The following is a 17,487-nucleotide window of genomic DNA, read 5'->3' as shown; positions in this document are numbered from 1 at the left end:
CTAAGGGTAAATCCAGCATGGCTTCTGTGGTGGGAGAGGTGATGAGGAGAGGGAGGGGGGAATAAATCTGATCCTGAAAATAGATTGAAATTTAAAATGCAACTGGAAATAAGACCTGGAGCAAATTCACTAAATGATTGATGAGTACACTTAGTAGTTAAGTCAACCTAGTTTCTTTGCATACGACTTTCCCCCTGAGAATAATCAGCAGAATTCTAAGAAAAGTATTTGCCAAAGTTATCTTATATTTAGTTATCCATAATTCTGTGCAGTGCACAGAGGAAGAAAAAGAAAACCTGGTAAGATGGCCAGGTTCATGTCTTGCCTGATAATAGAGGTGAATTTTGTGGCTGTTTTGATGATAATTTTTGAGCTAGAACACAAAGTTCTTCCCTGTAGAACTTACCAGAAAGAAGTTGGCTGACAGAATCTATAGTGATGAAAGGTTTTTGTAGGCATACATTTTAGGCAAAAAGAAAGTAGCGCTTTCACTGGTAAAGCATTGCCTTTGTTATATTTAATGAAGTCTTTCTCTCTAAGGCAGAAGTGGGATAAACAGGCCATGGTGGATTGGGCTCTACCCCTCAAATATAAAGGGGTGGCTGATGAGTTGCTAACACAGGTGAGCAGGAGTAGTGAGCAGGAGTAGTGAGACTTCCTACTGTGAGCTGGTCCACCCGCTTCCAGTGAGGACTCTGTCCTCAGAGGGGATTGCCCTTAGGCAGAGTGTCATGTGGAGTCAGTCACTTCTTAGCTCTCAGTTCCCTCATTCTTGAAGATTTCTACAAAAGAAAGCTATTTCTACACCCTTGGGAGTGCTCCAGGACATGCAAAGGGAGTCAGCCAGGGATCTTTGTTTTGATACCTGCTACCAACTGAAGTCACTCAGTCGTGTCTGACTCTTTGTGACCCATGGACTGTAGCCTATCAGGCTCCTCTGTCCATGGGATTTTCCAGGCAAGAGTGGTGGACTGGATTGCCATTTTCTTCTCCAGGGGATCTTCCCGACCCAGGAATCGAACCCGGGTCTCTTCCATTGCAGGCAGATGCTTTACCGACTGAGCCACCAGAGAAGCCCCCCCTACCAAACATACCTTCATACAACTGTCATTAGTTACCCTGCCTTTGAACTCCTGTCTGGAGGCAAACACACTGAACCCGTTCCATATACCTGACCCAGTTGAACATTTACTCTTGTTATTAAATCATCAGGTTGGCATTTGTGATAAAAAGCAGGAAACTGGGGGAAGAACTAGAGATAGCGGAAACTTACTCTTTGATTGCCTGGAATGACTACTTTCCTTAAATATGCATTGTTTATTTGAAAATATTTAATGAAATCTCCTAGGTAATATTTGATCACAGGTAGTAGTACCCTTGCAAATTTTTTATTGATAGGTAGTGTACATACAGAAGAGTGCATGTAACCTAAATGTAAAGCTCACTGAACTTTCAGAACTTTAAACATGCTGTGGCCAATAAACTGAAGTCGCTCAGTCGTGTCCGACTCTTTGCGACCCCATGGACTGTAGCCTACTAGGCTTCTCTGTCCATGGGATTTTCCAGGCATGAGTACTGGAGTGGGTTGCCATCCAGATCAGTAAAGAGGACTTGGGATTTCCCTAGCAGTCCAGTGTTTAGGACTCCGTGTTTCTACTGCAGGGGGCACGGTTTCAATCCCTGGTCTGGGAACTAGATCCCACAAGACACATAGCGCAAATAAGTAAATAAATCTTTACCCACAACCCCAGAAGCCCCCTCCCCCAAATACTCATTCCAGACACAGCTTCTCCCCCTTGGGGTAACCAATAGCCTGACCCCTAATAGCAGAGATTCCTTTTGCCTGCCTCTGTACTCTATATAAATAGACACTTATAGCCTGTGCCCTTTTTTCCTGACTTCTCTCAGTCAGCATTCTGTTTGTGAGAGCCTTCCTTATTCCTCTGTGTAGTGATACATTGTTTCTTCTCCTTGTTGCACAGCAGTATCAATACACTAGAATGTGTTTATCCGCTTTCCTGTTGATGGACCTTTGGGTAGTTTCCAGTTCAGTTACAAACACCCAAATTCATGTCCTTTCATCAACACATGTATGCACTGTTTTGGGATATGTGCCCAGGAATTACTGGGTCTTAGGGTAAGCAGGTGTTCAGCTTTAGTAGGTATCAACTGTTAGCAAACAGTTTCTTTGTGCTTGTACCAGTTTGCACTTCCACTAGCATTGAGGAGACTACTGGTTGCTCTACAGCCTCTCCTAAAATGTACTCAGATCAGTCCCCTACCTACTAAAGTTGAAAGAAAGTTACCTACTGCCTACTAAGGGATGTGGTATTTCTAGTGGCTCAAAATCCAGATTCTGGAACTAGACTTTTTGGGTTCAAATTCCTGCTTCATCCTTTAATAGGTGTGTGACCTTAGACACCGTACTTAATTTTTCTGTGCCTCAGTTTTTTTCTTTTGTAAAATGAGGACAATAACTAGATCATCTACCTCATAGAGTTAAGGATTAAATGAGTTAATGCATGTAGAACGCTAAGGATAGTGCCTGGCACATAGACAATACTCCATAAATCTTAGATATTATTTTCATTCAAATGCATCGAAAAAAATCAGTTGCCACCAGTGCAGTAAGAGAGTTGTGTATCTTACTGTAAAAGAAATAGAACGTTTCCCACATATCCTGGGAGGCAGTCAGATAAGTGCCACAAGGGGTCTCTGTATGCAGGAGCAAGATAGCATGCATGTCTGAATCTCGGGCTATGCCAGTCACAGCTAATCCTTGGGAACTTGTATGTGCAAATTAAACTAGACTGTCAGTGCTCCAAAATATTCATAGGAGAGTATGAACCATGTACGGAGAAGGCAATGGCACCCCACTCCAGTACTCTTGCCTGGAGAATCCCATGGATGGAGGAGCCGGGAAGGCTGGCGTCCATGGAGGCGCTGAGGGTCGGACACAACTGAGTGACTTCCCTTTCGCTTTTCACTTTCATGCATTGGAGAAGGAAATGGCAACCCACGCCAGTGTTCTTGCCTGGAGAATCCCAGGGACGGGGGAGCCTGGTGGGCTGCCGTCTATGGGGTCGCACAGAGTTGGACACAACTGAAGCGACTTAGCAGCAGCAGCAGCATGAACCATGTATACAATCAGTATAAACGACAGTCTGGGCTTTATTTATTTGGCCAATGAAGCCACTGACATCTCTCCTCTTTAAGTTAGCACATAACAGTTTTCGTGAATTCTTTACAAACTCTATAAACTTTTACAGTCTAGCCCTTGGCAAACTCCACTTTAGGAATTAACATAAATGTGGATTTCAGTAAATAACTATAGATTCAGTAAATATTCCACAGAGGAAAGAGAAATAGTACAGAATTATGATAGGAGAGTAGGTAGGAAGTTTAAAGACACGCAAAGCTGACACTCCAGACTCCATGAGTGAGTCATTGGCTAGAATTGGCTTTTAATGTTAAATATCAGCAAATCATGAAATACATTTTTTGTGGCCATCTTCTAGCTTTTGTTGTTGTTGTTCAGTCACTCCGTCATGTCTCTTTGCAACCCTGTGGACTGTAGCCCACCAGGCTCCTCTGTCCATGGGATTCTCCAGGCAAGAATACTGGAGTGGGTTGCCATGCCCTCCTCCAGGGGATCTTCCCCACCCAGGGATGGAACCCACATCTCCTGCATTAGCAGGTGGAATCTTTACCACTGAGCCACCAGGGAAGCCCATCTTCTATTACAGCTTGCACTGTGTTTAACCGCCTCAGTTGTGTCCAGCTCTTTGCGACTCCGTGGACTGTAGCCCTCCAGGCTCCTCTGTCCATGGAATTCTCCAGGCAAGAATACTGGAGTGGGTTACCACACTCTCCTCCAGGGGATCTTCTCAGCCCAGGGATTGAACCCAGGTCTCTCTGGCATCACAGGCAGATTCTTTAGCATCTGAGCCACCAGTGTAGCTTGCTGCTGCTGCTGCGAAGTCACTTCAGTCGTGTCCAACTCTGTAAGACCCCATAGACGGCAGCCCACCAGGCTCAGCCATCCGTGGGATTCCCCAGGCAGGAACACCGGAGTGGGTTGCCATTTCCTTCTCCAATGCATGCAAGTGAAAAGTGAAAGGGAAGTCGCTCAGTCATGTGCGACTCTTCGCAACCCCATGGACTGCAGCCTACCAGGCTCCTCTGTCCATGGGATTTTCCAGGCAAGAGTACTGGACTGGGTTGCCATTGCCTTCTCCACCAGTGTAGCTTAGTGGGTCGCAACTCTGGCTGCCTATTAGACTCACCTGGGGGGACTTCCCTAGTGGTCCAATGGTTGGGACTCTATGCTTCCACTGTAGACGGGGGTGGGGGAGTGACTAGGGTTTGTTCCCTGATCTGAGAACTAGTTTCCCACACACTACTCAGTGTGGTCAAAGAAAATAGAATTACCTGGGGAACTTTAAAAAATTCACATTCCCCCCAACAACAACAAAAAATGCTCAGCTCTTCACCTAGAAATGTCAATGACATTTGTTTGTCAGCAGGGCCCAGAATTTTTTCTTTCTCAAGGTCTCCAAGTGATTCCAATGGGCAGCCAGAGACGGGAAATATTTCCTTCTGAGTGCCACTGCAACAATCCTGGCGCTGCTGTCTGAATGCTTGTCTCTTGCAGTGGGGTCACAGCGAGGATCCTGAGTAGTTTCTGTGGAGCCTGTCTGGTTTAGTCAAGAAAAGCTCAAAACACCGGCTCAACGGGTTTTTATCTGGTACATTTTCTCTCCTACCTATCACCTCAGAATATTCCAATCTATGTTAAGCCTTCCTGTGGTTTCTAAAGCACAATACTTTCTGAACTGAAGACTTACCATTTCCAATCTCATGGGCTATGATTCAATCTAGAGCAGAACTAAACAGAACTTAAGTATCCCAATTGGTAATTGGATTGAAAAGACTCGGGAAAGTGCCCTTCATAAAAGAGTGAACTTGTGCTTTATGTGATGGTTGTTGCTATCACCTGTGGGTTCAACTGCAGGAAAAATAGGAAAAAGCCATGGAATAATCATTGTATTGGGTTGGCCAAAATGTTCATTCTGGTTTTTCCATGAAATGTCACAAGAACCCAAATGAACTTTTTGGCCAATGCAATATTTGAATGTGAATTTGAGTTTCTGGCTCAGCCACTTGTTAGCTATGAGTCCTTGCCTTCTCTGAGCAGATGTTTCATGAAAGATGGAAGCATTAGCAGATCCCAGAAGGAAATTTTATAGATTAAAGGAGCTAATGTTAGTGGTGCTTGGCAAGGAGTGAGTCCCAAGTAAATGGCAGTTACCCTAGTGTGTTATTCAGCTAATGCTATAATGCTGCTCCATAGCAAACACCCCACCCCTAAATCTTAGTGGTTGACTAAGACACCATTGACGTTCTTACTCGTGTGTCTGTGGGTCACTTATGGCAGCTCTGCTTAAGGTTGTGAATCAGACTGAGGTCTGTTCATATGTGTCTCATTTTGCAGTCAGCAGCTTCCTGGGGTATGCACTTCTCATGGCAGATGACAGAAATACAAGAAGAACTTGGCAGAAATTTGCAATGCCCTTTAATATCTCAGCGCAGAACTCATTAATGATCACTTGTGCCCATTTTCCCTTAGACCAAGCAAGTCATATGGCGAATTTCAAGGTCAATGGGCTGGAGAAGTATAATCTACCTAGTGAAACTATGGCACAATACAGAGAATAGAAGGAGAAATTTCGAACAAATAATACATTCTTCCACACTTCCCTTCTGCATGGTGTCAACAGAGGAGAAACGAAGGGTGGGTAAGGAGGGAAGAAAGAAATAGTTGGATCCCTTAGGAACTCTACCTTGTGCCTCATTTGTAAGCACTTGTCTGGCCTCCTTTGTAGAACTGGTCCAGCACTCGTTGCAGGCACAGAAAAGCAGTTCTGTGGGCATGGCAGCTTTCTGGATCCTCCCCCACTCCAGGTATTTGTGATGAGAGACACACTACTCAGAGACAGTCTAGAATTCACCAGAAGCCTTCTTACATTCTGCTTGCAGGAACACGTCTAATTTTATTTAGGAAGACAAACAGAAGCAAGAGCTGGTGAAATTCAGCAAAACAGACTATACTATATACCAGGTGTCAAAATAACCAGATCTTTGTCTAAATTCAACCCCTTCTCTTTACCCTTTCAACAACTTTTTAATGTATGGGCGCTTTCTCTTATGATTTGCTCCAAATGACATCATCTCTTCTCCAGTATATAATAAAGTGAATTGGTCAGTCACGTCCGACTCCAGGGAGCCTACCAGGCTCCTCCGTCCATGGGATTCTCCAGGCAAGAGTACTGGAGTGGGTTTCGATTTCCTTCTCCAGGGGATCTTCCCGGCCCAGGGATTGAACCCGGGTCTCCCACATTGCAGGCAGACGCTTTAACCTCTGAGCCACCAGGGAAGACCCCAGTATATAATGGTGGTAGACTAAGAGTCCTTCATTTGAATTCTAATATTTCATTTGTATTTCAAATCTAGGTGAATAGGCAGCCCCACCTCTATTTAACCAGAGGGTTCTGGCCAAATATGTAGTGTGGTTGTAGACAGTTACCAGATACACCCTCATAATTCACTAATTTCAGGAGGAGTATAGTGAATTAATCAAAGGTGCTTAACTGTCATAACTGAGGATCACTCATAAAGTATCTCAAGATATCAACCTCTATGAAAGTCATCTCCCTAAAGATCTTTGTTGAAGGATATTTAGCAACAATCAGAGGATGGCAGGCAGAGCTGGGCTCTGTTACAGTCTCAGAAGGGTTACACAACCACCCTTCTCTGGGTGTGGTCCCTGGACCTCCAACATCAGAATCATCATGACTGTTAAAAATGCAGAGTCACAGGCAACCCCCAGACTTAATGAATTGGAATTTCTGGGTGCAGTACCTAAGAATTTCCACTTCTGTATACATCAAGGCTTTTGTATAACCTCAAATATAGACAAAGTTCTCATACATCTTTGATTCCAAGTATCAGTTATGGAAAATGTAAAGTTTTTCTAATGCCAAGTTAGTCATTCTCGCTGTTAAACGAAAAGGATCTCTTTCATTATTACTATTACTGAAGGTTTTTTTAAAAGACTAAATTTGTTGAAACTTTCAGCCAGGGTACTACTGTAATAAGATTTCTTTTGCCCCCTTCGCTTTTTTTTTTTTTAAACATAATTTGAACATTTCAAACTATTTTTCATTAAAACTATTTCAGTAATAACCATTTTCCTATCATTTTCTCAAATACCAATGGCCTACAAAACTTGTATAAACATTTTTAGATGAAAGATGCAAGTTAAGAGACACAATTATTGGGAAGGACAGGAGATTTTATTCGTGTGTTACATTTAACACATTTTCCCCCTAATGAATAGATGATAAACTGCCTTTTGATGGTGTTTTAGGTAAAAGGACTGTCTTCGGTGAAAGTGGTGTAACCACCTAAATAAGGATTATCTTTCATCTTCCACTTAGTAAGTATATTTTAATATATTTAATCTGTGTGCGTGGGATAATAAAAAGCATCAACTGCTTCAATAAGTGAATTAAACAAAAAGACAGTTTTGAGAGCTGAGAGAAGTATAAAAAACATCAACCAAGAACAAGTCTAATGGACTCCTCCCTCCCTTTTCTACCTTCTTTCACCTCCTATTATTACATGTAAGTGTAAAGGGGTTCATCTTAACGGATTCCTGCTTCCAACTATGTGGAAAGTGAATTGGAATCATTTGGAATATTCTGAAAGCTTACTGTAATCATGAACACAGAGATGTAAAAAGATGTTGAAACATCTGTTTTCCAGATCAAGAGTATCACCCAGATAGTTGGGGGAAAAAAGTCTTCCATTATCTCGCCTTTAATCCAATTAGCAAATACATGTCATTCTAAAAGATTCTGGTAACCATTGCTCAGAGGGAGAACAATCCAGAAAAGAAACACAAAAAGGATATTTTCAGCACCATGAAATTTAAGGACTAACAGAACTATGGTAAGAAAGATAATGATAAAGCTCATGCATTTAAGACTTTTATGTGGTTGGGCTCAGAGTTTTTTTATTTTATGACAAGTAAATAGTTCAGTAACAAGAAGAAAACAATATTACCTTCAAAGATTTTCAACCGAAAAAATATTTCCCTGTGAAAATACCAAGCTCTTTCCTGACCAACAGGATTGGAATGTCAAGGGTTCAAATGCATTCACTGAGCATTTATTTCTATTTTGAATTTCCCTAAACTGTTTGCCTCAACATATCCTCCCAACATTTTTGAGAGAGGTCAAGGGTTTAAGAGGCCCTGGGCTTTAAGCTAACAATTCTGGTTCACAAACATATCTCATGTCAAAGGTTGAGTGTGCTATAGAAAGTGAAGTTGCTCAGTCATATCTGACTCTTTGCGACCCCGTGGACTGAAGCCCACCAGGCTCCTCCGTCCATGGGATTCTCCAGGCAAGAATACTGGAGTGGGTTGCCATTCCCTTCTCCAGGAGATCTTCCCGACCCAGGGATTGAACCCGGGTCTCCTGCACTGTAGGCAGACGCTTTACCGTCTGAGCCACCAGGGAAGTCTTGAGTGTGCCATAGCTGAACATAAAATGGCCACATCTGTTCAGCTGCCTGGTGATTTTACTTGCAGTATCCAGCACATTGGGCTATTACAGTGCTCCTTCAGTAAAAGGTCTCATTGTAACCTGATTCTATTTTCTTTTATTGAGAATCAGTTTTGTGTTTGGTTCGCAGCTATTCATAACTAAACTTTGAGTTTCTCCACCAGAGTCTTGATGCCTGTTTCCAAAACAAATACTGTGCCTTAAAATTGGCCTACACAGATATTTTCCTTAATTGAAGAGTGAAAGATTTTTACCCCAATTTATTCATTTTTGTTTATTGTTTTAATGTATCTGACATGTGTGATCTTATGCATATATACACCATATCTCTCCCCACAATCCTCAGGCATGTCACATCTTCAGACTTCTACTAATGTGCTTGGCATATTTTCAGGCCAAGGTGAACTCTGAATTTGCATACTCAAGACTTCCCAGAAACTCTCAGCTGCTCTGATGTCCTTACTTCTTTACCCTCACCTCTGTATTGCTCTGGGTATCATTGGGTCCATGAAGTTATCTGCATTTGATTAACTGAGTGGAAGAGGAGATAGGCCTCTGAAGGAGGATCTCAAATACATGAAGTTCATCTCTATTCTTTGTATTTCAGATGCATGATATTTGTAAATCACTTATTTCTAGTTGCACATGTGATAGAAGCTTTGCTTCCTGCATATACACAAACACGTTGTCACATATTATATCATGATGATAGAAATAATTGCAAAGGTAAAGTAAATGATGGCAGTGGTTACATTGTAAACAACTTAGTTAGAACAGGTCTTTGTTACGAGAGAATATGTAAGGAAAGGGTTTATTGAAGTATGAGAGAGAGTCGTATTGAAATCAGGGCTACCATTCCATGTAAGAAGACCAGGTATGTATGCCCAAAGGCATAAGTGGTTTCAACCTATTCATACTGAGGATAATTTGGGGGCACAGGAATGAAAAAGCAGGATAGACGGTGAATCATACAAGTATCTTGGTAGAAAATGTCTCAGATCATCCTTTCGTTTGGTAAAGTAATAAAAATCATTACACACATAAAGATGGAATTTGTCATGTGATATGGATGAGTAAAGTGCTTAAAATGATCACAAAATGTTCTTTTCACCAGGCCATCAAGCTCTTTCCCTTGTTTTTTCACATTTTCTTTTGTGTCCTTTAGTAACTTGGTTTTGGACTGTACTTGATTTATATCCTGTTAGTATCATGTATGCAGAAGGCAATGGCACCCCAGTCCAGTACTCTTGCCTGGAGAATCCCATGGACAGAGGAGCCTGGTAGGCTGCAGTCCATGGGGTCGCGAAGGGTCGGACACGAATGAGCGACTTCACTTTCACTTTTCACTTTCATGCATTAGAGAAGGAAATGGCAACCCACTCCAGTGTTTTATCCTGGAGAATCCCAGGGATGGCGAGGCCTGGCGGGCTGCCTCTATAGGGTGGCACAGAGTCAGACACGACTGAAGCGACTTAGCAGCAGTAGCATTCATTTTTGTAAAGGCCACTGCTTGAAGTACTCTGGACTTGTGTGTGCAGTTGTGACTGCAATAAAGAGGGCACAATTCCTAGCATATATGATAGACTCCAGATCAATATTTGCTGAATGAATGAAAAAAAATAGTGGCTTTAGACTGAATTATGGTGGCAGATTTGCACATGCACACACACACACATTTTTTTTTTTTTTTTTTACCATTATGGGGATGAACCGGAATTATTTAAGATGTAAAGCTTAGTTCTGGAAAAGGGAATGTCAACCCACTCCAATATTCTTGCCTGGAGGGTATAGTCCATGGAGTTGCAAAGAGCTGGACACAACTGAGTGACTGAGCACCTCACTAAACTGGGGGGCGTGTGCAGAAAAAAGATTTAAAGCTTAGTTCTAAATAGGGATGCCTCTATTGATATTTGACTATTACGAACCCCACCCCCCATAGGGTTCTCTGAATCTGAACTGGAGTACCTTTCCCTGTCCTTGCAGTGAGCTGCAGATACTTGATCTCTCCAGTGGAGACTGCCAAACTTTGCGGGCAGAAACCTGGTCTTATATCATCTTTGAAGTTCTCACTGCACCTAATCTAGGGCATACCCAAAGAGAAGGTACTATTAGTACCCCCATTTTCAGATGAGGAAACTGAGGTTAAGCAACTGAAGTCATCTTAAGTTAAAGTCAGATAGTTAGTGGTGAAGACAGTGCTAGTGTCTGATCCCTGGCAGTGTGATGCCTGAGGCTCCTCTGCCTAGGGTAATGCATCAGAAAGGTAGCTGCTACCCTTTTTCCCCCCAAAAAAGTAAGGTAAGTAGTCAACTATGAAATTACAACTCAAAGAATAAGAGTAACAAAACAACTAAGTGTTCTAGACCTGCCAAGACATTGGAGTAACTTAGATAGAAATTATGAAACCGTATTATTTCTGTCCTGGGTATTTACTCAACAAGATCCTGGCAAATAAATCCAATTCAGGAGAGACATTCAGGGGAATCATTTCCTTTTCCCTCTCTGTAGACACTACATCGTTCAAGTGACGAGGAAGACCTAAAAGGGAACCTGTTGTGTGAAATTAGTAGTATGGATCAAACAGAGTGTGGCCAGTCCTCTGGAATTGTCTGAAACTCTCCAGTGAGAAGCAAAGGGAACTTTTCTCTAGTATGGTGATCCTCTCACAGCTGATGCCCCATCCTCTGTCTCTCTTCCTTTTGGCCAGTTTGCTTCTTGAAGCTAGGCAAAACATCCTTAAAGAAATGGGCATCCTCTGCCTCTCTACTTTCAATTATCAGTAGTTTGGGAAGCTTTGTGGAGTCTGTACGACATGGGCCAGTTAAGAGAGAATCAGAGCGATGGGGGCAGTGGTGAGGGAAGAGACATACACAGGGAGACAGTGAGACATGGAGAGACGCGAAATGACACTGAAAGTCCTTGAGAATGTACTGACTTTAGAAAGCCTTTTAAAAACCAATCACTAATTCAATATGGTGAATTACCTTAAAGTAGTTTGTAGAGTGTTTCCTGGGAACTGGAGGTCACTTCAAAGGAAATAAATAAACCACAGCTAATGTGCTGATGTTTTAAAGAGAAAAGGCAATTGCTAAAAATGACCGTCCAATTTCCATTACTTACTACAGTCATTAGAAACAAGGAATATGTATATTGATCTGAAGTGGTTCAAACAGTATTTTCTTTGTTCAAACCAATTTAGCTGGAGGAAAAGTCAAGAGTTTGCCTTGTGTGGGGGCGGTGGGGGGGCATTGTGGAGAGAAAGAGATTCTTTAAATAAAGAACTGTTGTTTTTCTATCCTAGGGCCACTGACCTAAGAAAAATAACTGGGTTTCTATTAAAGCAAAGCAATTTTTGCCCCTGATCAAGCAATTTTTGCCCCTGATCACCATTGGTTTAGCTCTAGGCCCTCGAGACTCAAAGTAGGTTTGGAATTAGCAATATCAGTACAATCTGGGCATACATTAGAAAGGTAGACTCTCTGGCCCTACCCCAGTCCTAACTGAATCATAATCTAGTTAATCATAATCATAATCATGAAACGATTCATATGCACATTGTTTGAGAAGTACTAGTCTAGACAAACATGAATGGTTATTTAAACATTTGATAGACAAAAGAGATGGTTAAATAAAGGAGGAAATACTATCTGATAAAAGCACTTTTGTCCAAAGATTTGTTGGTGTTGATAAACTTGCTCCTATCCACTTAAGCCAGGTTTGAAGTAAAAACTTAATAGGCCCATTCTGAAATGACTTTTACCAGCTCCAGTGTCCTCATGGTTGACTGAGCTCCCACAAATGGTTGCTGACTTTGTTTGTGTCCCCAGGTGAGCAGAAATGAGTGAACAAGCAGAAAAGAGTGAACAAGCAGAAAAGAGTGAACAAGCAGAAAAGAGCAGTTCCGTGCGAGAGAGACCTGCACGTCAAAGTTCTCCTGAGAAACCAAGTGAGAAGGAACTGAAGCAAATGAAACGGTTGGATCGGCAGTTAAAACGGTTGTCACTTCAAAATCCCGGGCCTCAGGTAGCCAACTTTAATCCTAAAGTAAGGCAGCAGATCAAGAAAGGGCAAATGGCAAAGAAAAATGAGTCTGTTCCTGAAAAACGTGAAGTCAACAAGTATGACGAAAAGGGCAGGCTCACCTTCAATGAGGCTGACCTGTGTGATTGCCTTGATAAAGACTGCATGGGTTGCTTCTACCCGTGCCCCAAGTGTAACTCCACCAAGTGTGGGCCCACTTGCCGCTGCAACCGCCGCTGGGCCTACGACACCATAGTCGATGAGAATGGGGAGGTCATCAGCAAGATGCCATTCGACCTCTCCGACTAGGTGCAGCCCTCCGGGCTGATCAATTTTCTCTGCTTGGCAGTTAAACCAGCCTCTTTCTCCTGGGTGAATTTTAGGACTGGGGGAAAAAAGTTTTAAAAATATAGTTTAGACTAGTGTTCTCTGAAGCCGGTAAAGCGTCTGCCTGCAATGCAGGAGACCTGGGTTCGATTCCTGGGTTGGGAAGATCCGCTGGAGAAGGAAATGGCAATCCACTCCAGCACTCTTGCCTGGAAAGTCCCATGGACGGAGGAGCATGATAGGCTACAGTCCATGGGGTTGCAAAGAGTCGGACACAACTGAGCCACTTCACTTTCACTTTCTCTAACCTTCCTGCTGTGATGACTCCGATTCCTCCTCTGGTAACCAGCAACTCCATTGCTACTCTGCTCTCAGATTAAGAATCCCTTTCCTCTTTGCTGGTACCTTAGGAGATGGAGTTTTAGGATTTTTAGAATTCTGTAGCTGAGAGCTTGTCTTGACATAGAACATATGTTTATAATAGCTAGTTACCATTAGGATCTTACACTTTATCAATTCTAAATCAGAACTGCTATTTGGATTGACTTGGCACTGCATACTCATAGTCTCATTTTTTAGTGTTACTGTTTTAACAATATTAAAATGAAATTTGTTTCTTTTTAAAAAAAAAAAACCTTTAATAGGCCCTATGGCCATGTGGCCCAACATATGAGCACAAAAGCAGAGATTCAATTTAATTGATATCCAAAATGCCAAAAGGAAGCAGACTTCAAAGGACAAATTTTAATCTAAATGTTACATAGAAATGATTTTAAAGCATTTTTTTGGTGGCTAAGGTTACCAGCCACACAGAACTGACCAAGGCATTTTGATATCCAAAATGCCAACTGGAAGCAGACTTCAAAGGACAAATTTTAATCTAAATGCTACATAGAAATGATTTTAAAGCATTTTTTTGGTGGCTAAGGTTACCAGCCATACAGAACTGACCAAAATTCCTAAGGCCTAAGTTGCATTTGGTCTTGGAGGTACAGGATTTAAGGAAATTCAGCTAGAGTTTCTGCTGACCTCAGTGAAGATACCATCTCAGAAGACTGTTGTGAAACATCTGGGCCGGGTTTGGCAGCTATTGCGCAAAACTGTTTTTAGGGAAAAATCGCTATGAAAATGTTCACACCCACAGCGTCATCGGGAAAGTTTCTCTTCAGTCATCTTTGATATCAAGTTTTATTCAAATGATCTGTAAGGAGAAAATTGCTTTTCCCACTTTTCCATGTTTACTTCTCATGAACATTTAATTGCTTCTTCTGAAGCTTTGGATTCGGCACAAAGAGACTTTCCACTGAACACAGTTGTGCAGGCACTGGCTGAGGCTGCAGACGTAATGGGCTAAAAATAGACCAGAGGCCCCTATCTCCATCCCACCAAATGGCTATGTATGTTTACCCACTAGAAAATATTCACCTGAGACCACTTTTGCCTCTGACTAACTCCCCCGAAATCTGTGTGGCAAATTCATTAATAAAAATTATTAACTATTCATTAATAATTAGTATTAATTAATTAATAAAAATTAATTTTCCTTACTTTGATTTTTTTGTGTGTGAGAAAGTGTGTATGTTTTAGACCCAAGAGAAAAAAATACAACTTTTTTCCCCCTTCCCTAAAGCAAATCCATATTTTGTTCTTTGGCAAATACCAATCACTTTCCATCAGAAATTCCTGATAGTGATATTAGGTTGGTGCAAAAGTTTTGCCTCATCCGCCATATTCACCTGACCTCTTGGCAACTGCCCACCACTTCTTCAAGCATCTTGACAACTTTTTGTGGGGGAAAGGCTTCCACAACCAGCAGGAGGCAGAAAATGCTTTCCAAGAATTTAATCAAATCCTGAAGCACAGATTTTTTTTTAATTATTCATTGATTTTTAAAATTTTTTTTTAATTGAAGGATAATTGTTTTACATAATTTGTTGTTTTCTGTCAAACCTCAACATGAATCGGCCATAAGTATACGTATGTCCCCTCCCTCTTGAACCTCCCTCTCATCTCCCTCCCCATCCCACCCCTCTAGGTTGGTACAGAGACCCTGTTTGAGATCCTGGAGATATACAGCAAATTCCCTTTGGCTATCTATTTCACATATGGTAGAGTAAGTTTCCATGTTACTCTCGCCATACATCTCACCCTCTCCTGCCTTCTCTCTGTGTCCATGAGTCTGTTCTCTCTCTGTTTCTCCATTGCTGCCCTGCAAATTATTTGGTACCATCTTTCTAGATTCCATACATATACGTTAGTATATGATATTTATGTTTCTCTTTCTGACTGACTTCACTCTGTATAATAGGCTCTCGGTTCATCCACCTCATTGGAACTGACTCAGATGTGTTCCTTTCTATGGCTGAGTAATATTTCATTGTGTATATGTACCGTGACTTCTTTATCCATTCATCTGTCGATGGACATCTAGCTTGCTGCCATGTCCTAGCTGTTTTAAATAGTGCTGCAGTGAACATTGGGGTACATGTGTCTTTTTCAATTTTGGTTTCCTCAGGGTATATGCCTAGCAGTGGGATTACTGGGTTATATGGTGGTTTTATTGCTAGTTTTTTAAGGAATCTCCATACCGTCTTCCATAGTGACTGTATCAATTTACATTCCCACCAACAGTGTAAGTGTTTATCCACACCCTCTCCTGTGTGTAGACTTTTTGATGAGGGCCATTCTGACCGGTGTGAGGTGATACTTCATTGTAGTTTGGATTTGCATTTCTCTCATAATGAGCAATATTGAGCATCTATTCATGTCTTTCTTAGCCATCTGTGTGTCTCCTTTCGAGAAATGTCTGTTTTGATCTTTTTTTTTTTTTTAATTTTATTTTATTTATAAATTTTACATAATTGTATTAGTTTTGCCAAATATCAAAATGAATCCGCCACAGGTATACATGTGTTCCCCATCCTGAACCCTCCTCCCTCCTCCCTCCCCATACCATCCCTCTGGGTCATCCCAGTGCACCAGCCCCTTTTCCCACTTTTTAATTGGGTTGTTTTTCTGCTATTGAGTTGTATGAATGAGCTGCTTGTATATTTTGGAAATTAATCCTTTGTCAGTTGTTGGATTTGCTATTATTTTCTCCCATTCTGAGGGTTGTCTTTTCACCCTTCTTATAGTTTTGTTTGCTGTACAAAAGCTTTTAAATTAATCAGGTCCCACTTGTTTACATTCGTTTTTATTTCCATTCCTCTAGGAGGTGGGTCATAGAGGATCTTGCTTTATGATATCGAGTGTTCTGCCTGTGTTTTCCTCTAAGAGTTTTATATTTCCTGGTCTTACATTTAGATATTTAATCCATTTTGAGCTTCTCTTTGTGTATGGTGTTAAGAAGTGTTCTACTTTCATTCTTTTACATGTAGCTGTCCAGTTTTCCCATCACTGCTTATTGAAGAGGTTGTCTTTGCCCTATTGTATATTCTTGCCTCCAGTCTTGTTCCATTGGTCTATATTTCTGTTTTTGTGAAGCACAGATGTTTATGCTACAGGAATAAACAAGCTTACTTCTTGTTGGAAAAAATCTGTTGATTATAATGGTTCCTATTTTGATTCATACAGATGTGTTTGAGGTTAGTTATAATGATTTAAAATTCGTGGTCTGAAACCGCAATTACATTTGCAGCAACCTCATACTTTGCTTGTTTTTACAGGTCATCTTAGACCAAGAGTTTAAATAAAATGGGCTATCAAAATTAGTAGCTTTTCTTTTTAATGCTCAAACTGGTCTATCTAGCTTTGCTGAATTGGTGAAGATGGGCTTCAGAAGTACAAACTGAACTTGCATTCTAGTCAAAGAACAATCTTGTGCTTCAAAGGTAGGAACCCAGGGACTTCCCTGGCAGTCCAGTGGTTAAGACTCTGTGCTTCCAGCACTGGGGATGTGGGTTCAATCCTTGGTTGCAGAACTAAGGTTCTACATGCTGTGCAGCCAAAAAAAAATTTTTTTTTAGTTTAAAAAAAGATGGGAACCAAAACTTTCTCAGAGCAATTCGTCTGAACCTACCTGGAATCTTTGCATTGCAATAGTTGTTATCACTGTCCATTTACCTGCTGAAGTGCCCTTTGCATTTGAAAAGCAAAGAGGTAATAGTGTTACCGTGTTCGCAAAACTACAAGAGAAAGGTTGATAAACAATTTATAACCACTTTCACAGCAAAGAACACATTTGTCTGAGCATTTGGAGGCTGCTATTTGCAGTCAGTTAACAATTCCCAAGGTGTGGTAGGTAACCCTCCAGGATGGTCCCCAGTGATCCTCTGATATTTTGTAATGCTTTTCCCTGAAGTGGTGGCTGAACTTAGTGACTTGGTTCTAATGAACAGAATAAGGCCCAAGTGATGGTGACTGGAGACTTGGTCATAAAGGGCAATGTGGCCTTTCTTTTGCATCATCATGATCATCTGCTCTAGAGCAGGCCGGCTGCCCTGTGTGAGCAGCCCTATGAGGAAGCCAACATGAGAAAGAATTGGCAACTCTGGCCAACAACCTCGTGAGT

The 17,487-nt window shown here is 41.5% G+C and overlaps 1 protein-coding gene and 1 long non-coding RNA gene across 3 annotated transcripts in view; one reads left to right on the top strand and one right to left on the bottom strand.

Annotated features, from left to right (window-relative positions):
* LOC123331773 overlaps positions 1 to 17,487 on the bottom strand; it is a 59,728-nt gene that overhangs the window by 24,554 nt on the left and 17,687 nt on the right. For both annotated transcript variants that reach the window (XR_006640619.1, XR_006640620.1), the window contains exon 3: positions 5,844 to 6,047. This is a non-coding gene — a long non-coding RNA (uncharacterized LOC123331773). The remainder of the gene's footprint in view (positions 1 to 5,843; positions 6,048 to 17,487) is intronic.
* On the top strand, positions 7,429 to 13,035 carry LOC123331772 (ARL14 effector protein-like). The gene is made up of 2 exons (XM_044936802.2): positions 7,429 to 7,498; positions 12,458 to 13,035. The coding sequence occupies exon 2, from the start codon at positions 12,468 to 12,470 to the stop codon at positions 12,957 to 12,959; it is 492 nt and encodes a 163-aa protein (XP_044792737.2). The 5' UTR covers positions 7,429 to 7,498; positions 12,458 to 12,467; the 3' UTR covers positions 12,960 to 13,035.

This window comes from Bubalus bubalis, chromosome X (genome assembly GCF_019923935.1).
Source record: "Bubalus bubalis isolate 160015118507 breed Murrah chromosome X, NDDB_SH_1, whole genome shotgun sequence".
In the NCBI taxonomy this organism is placed as follows: Eukaryota; Metazoa; Chordata; class Mammalia; order Artiodactyla; family Bovidae; genus Bubalus; species Bubalus bubalis.
The sequence above is the reverse complement of the archived record's forward strand: the minus strand, read 5'-3'. Positions and strand labels throughout refer to the sequence as shown.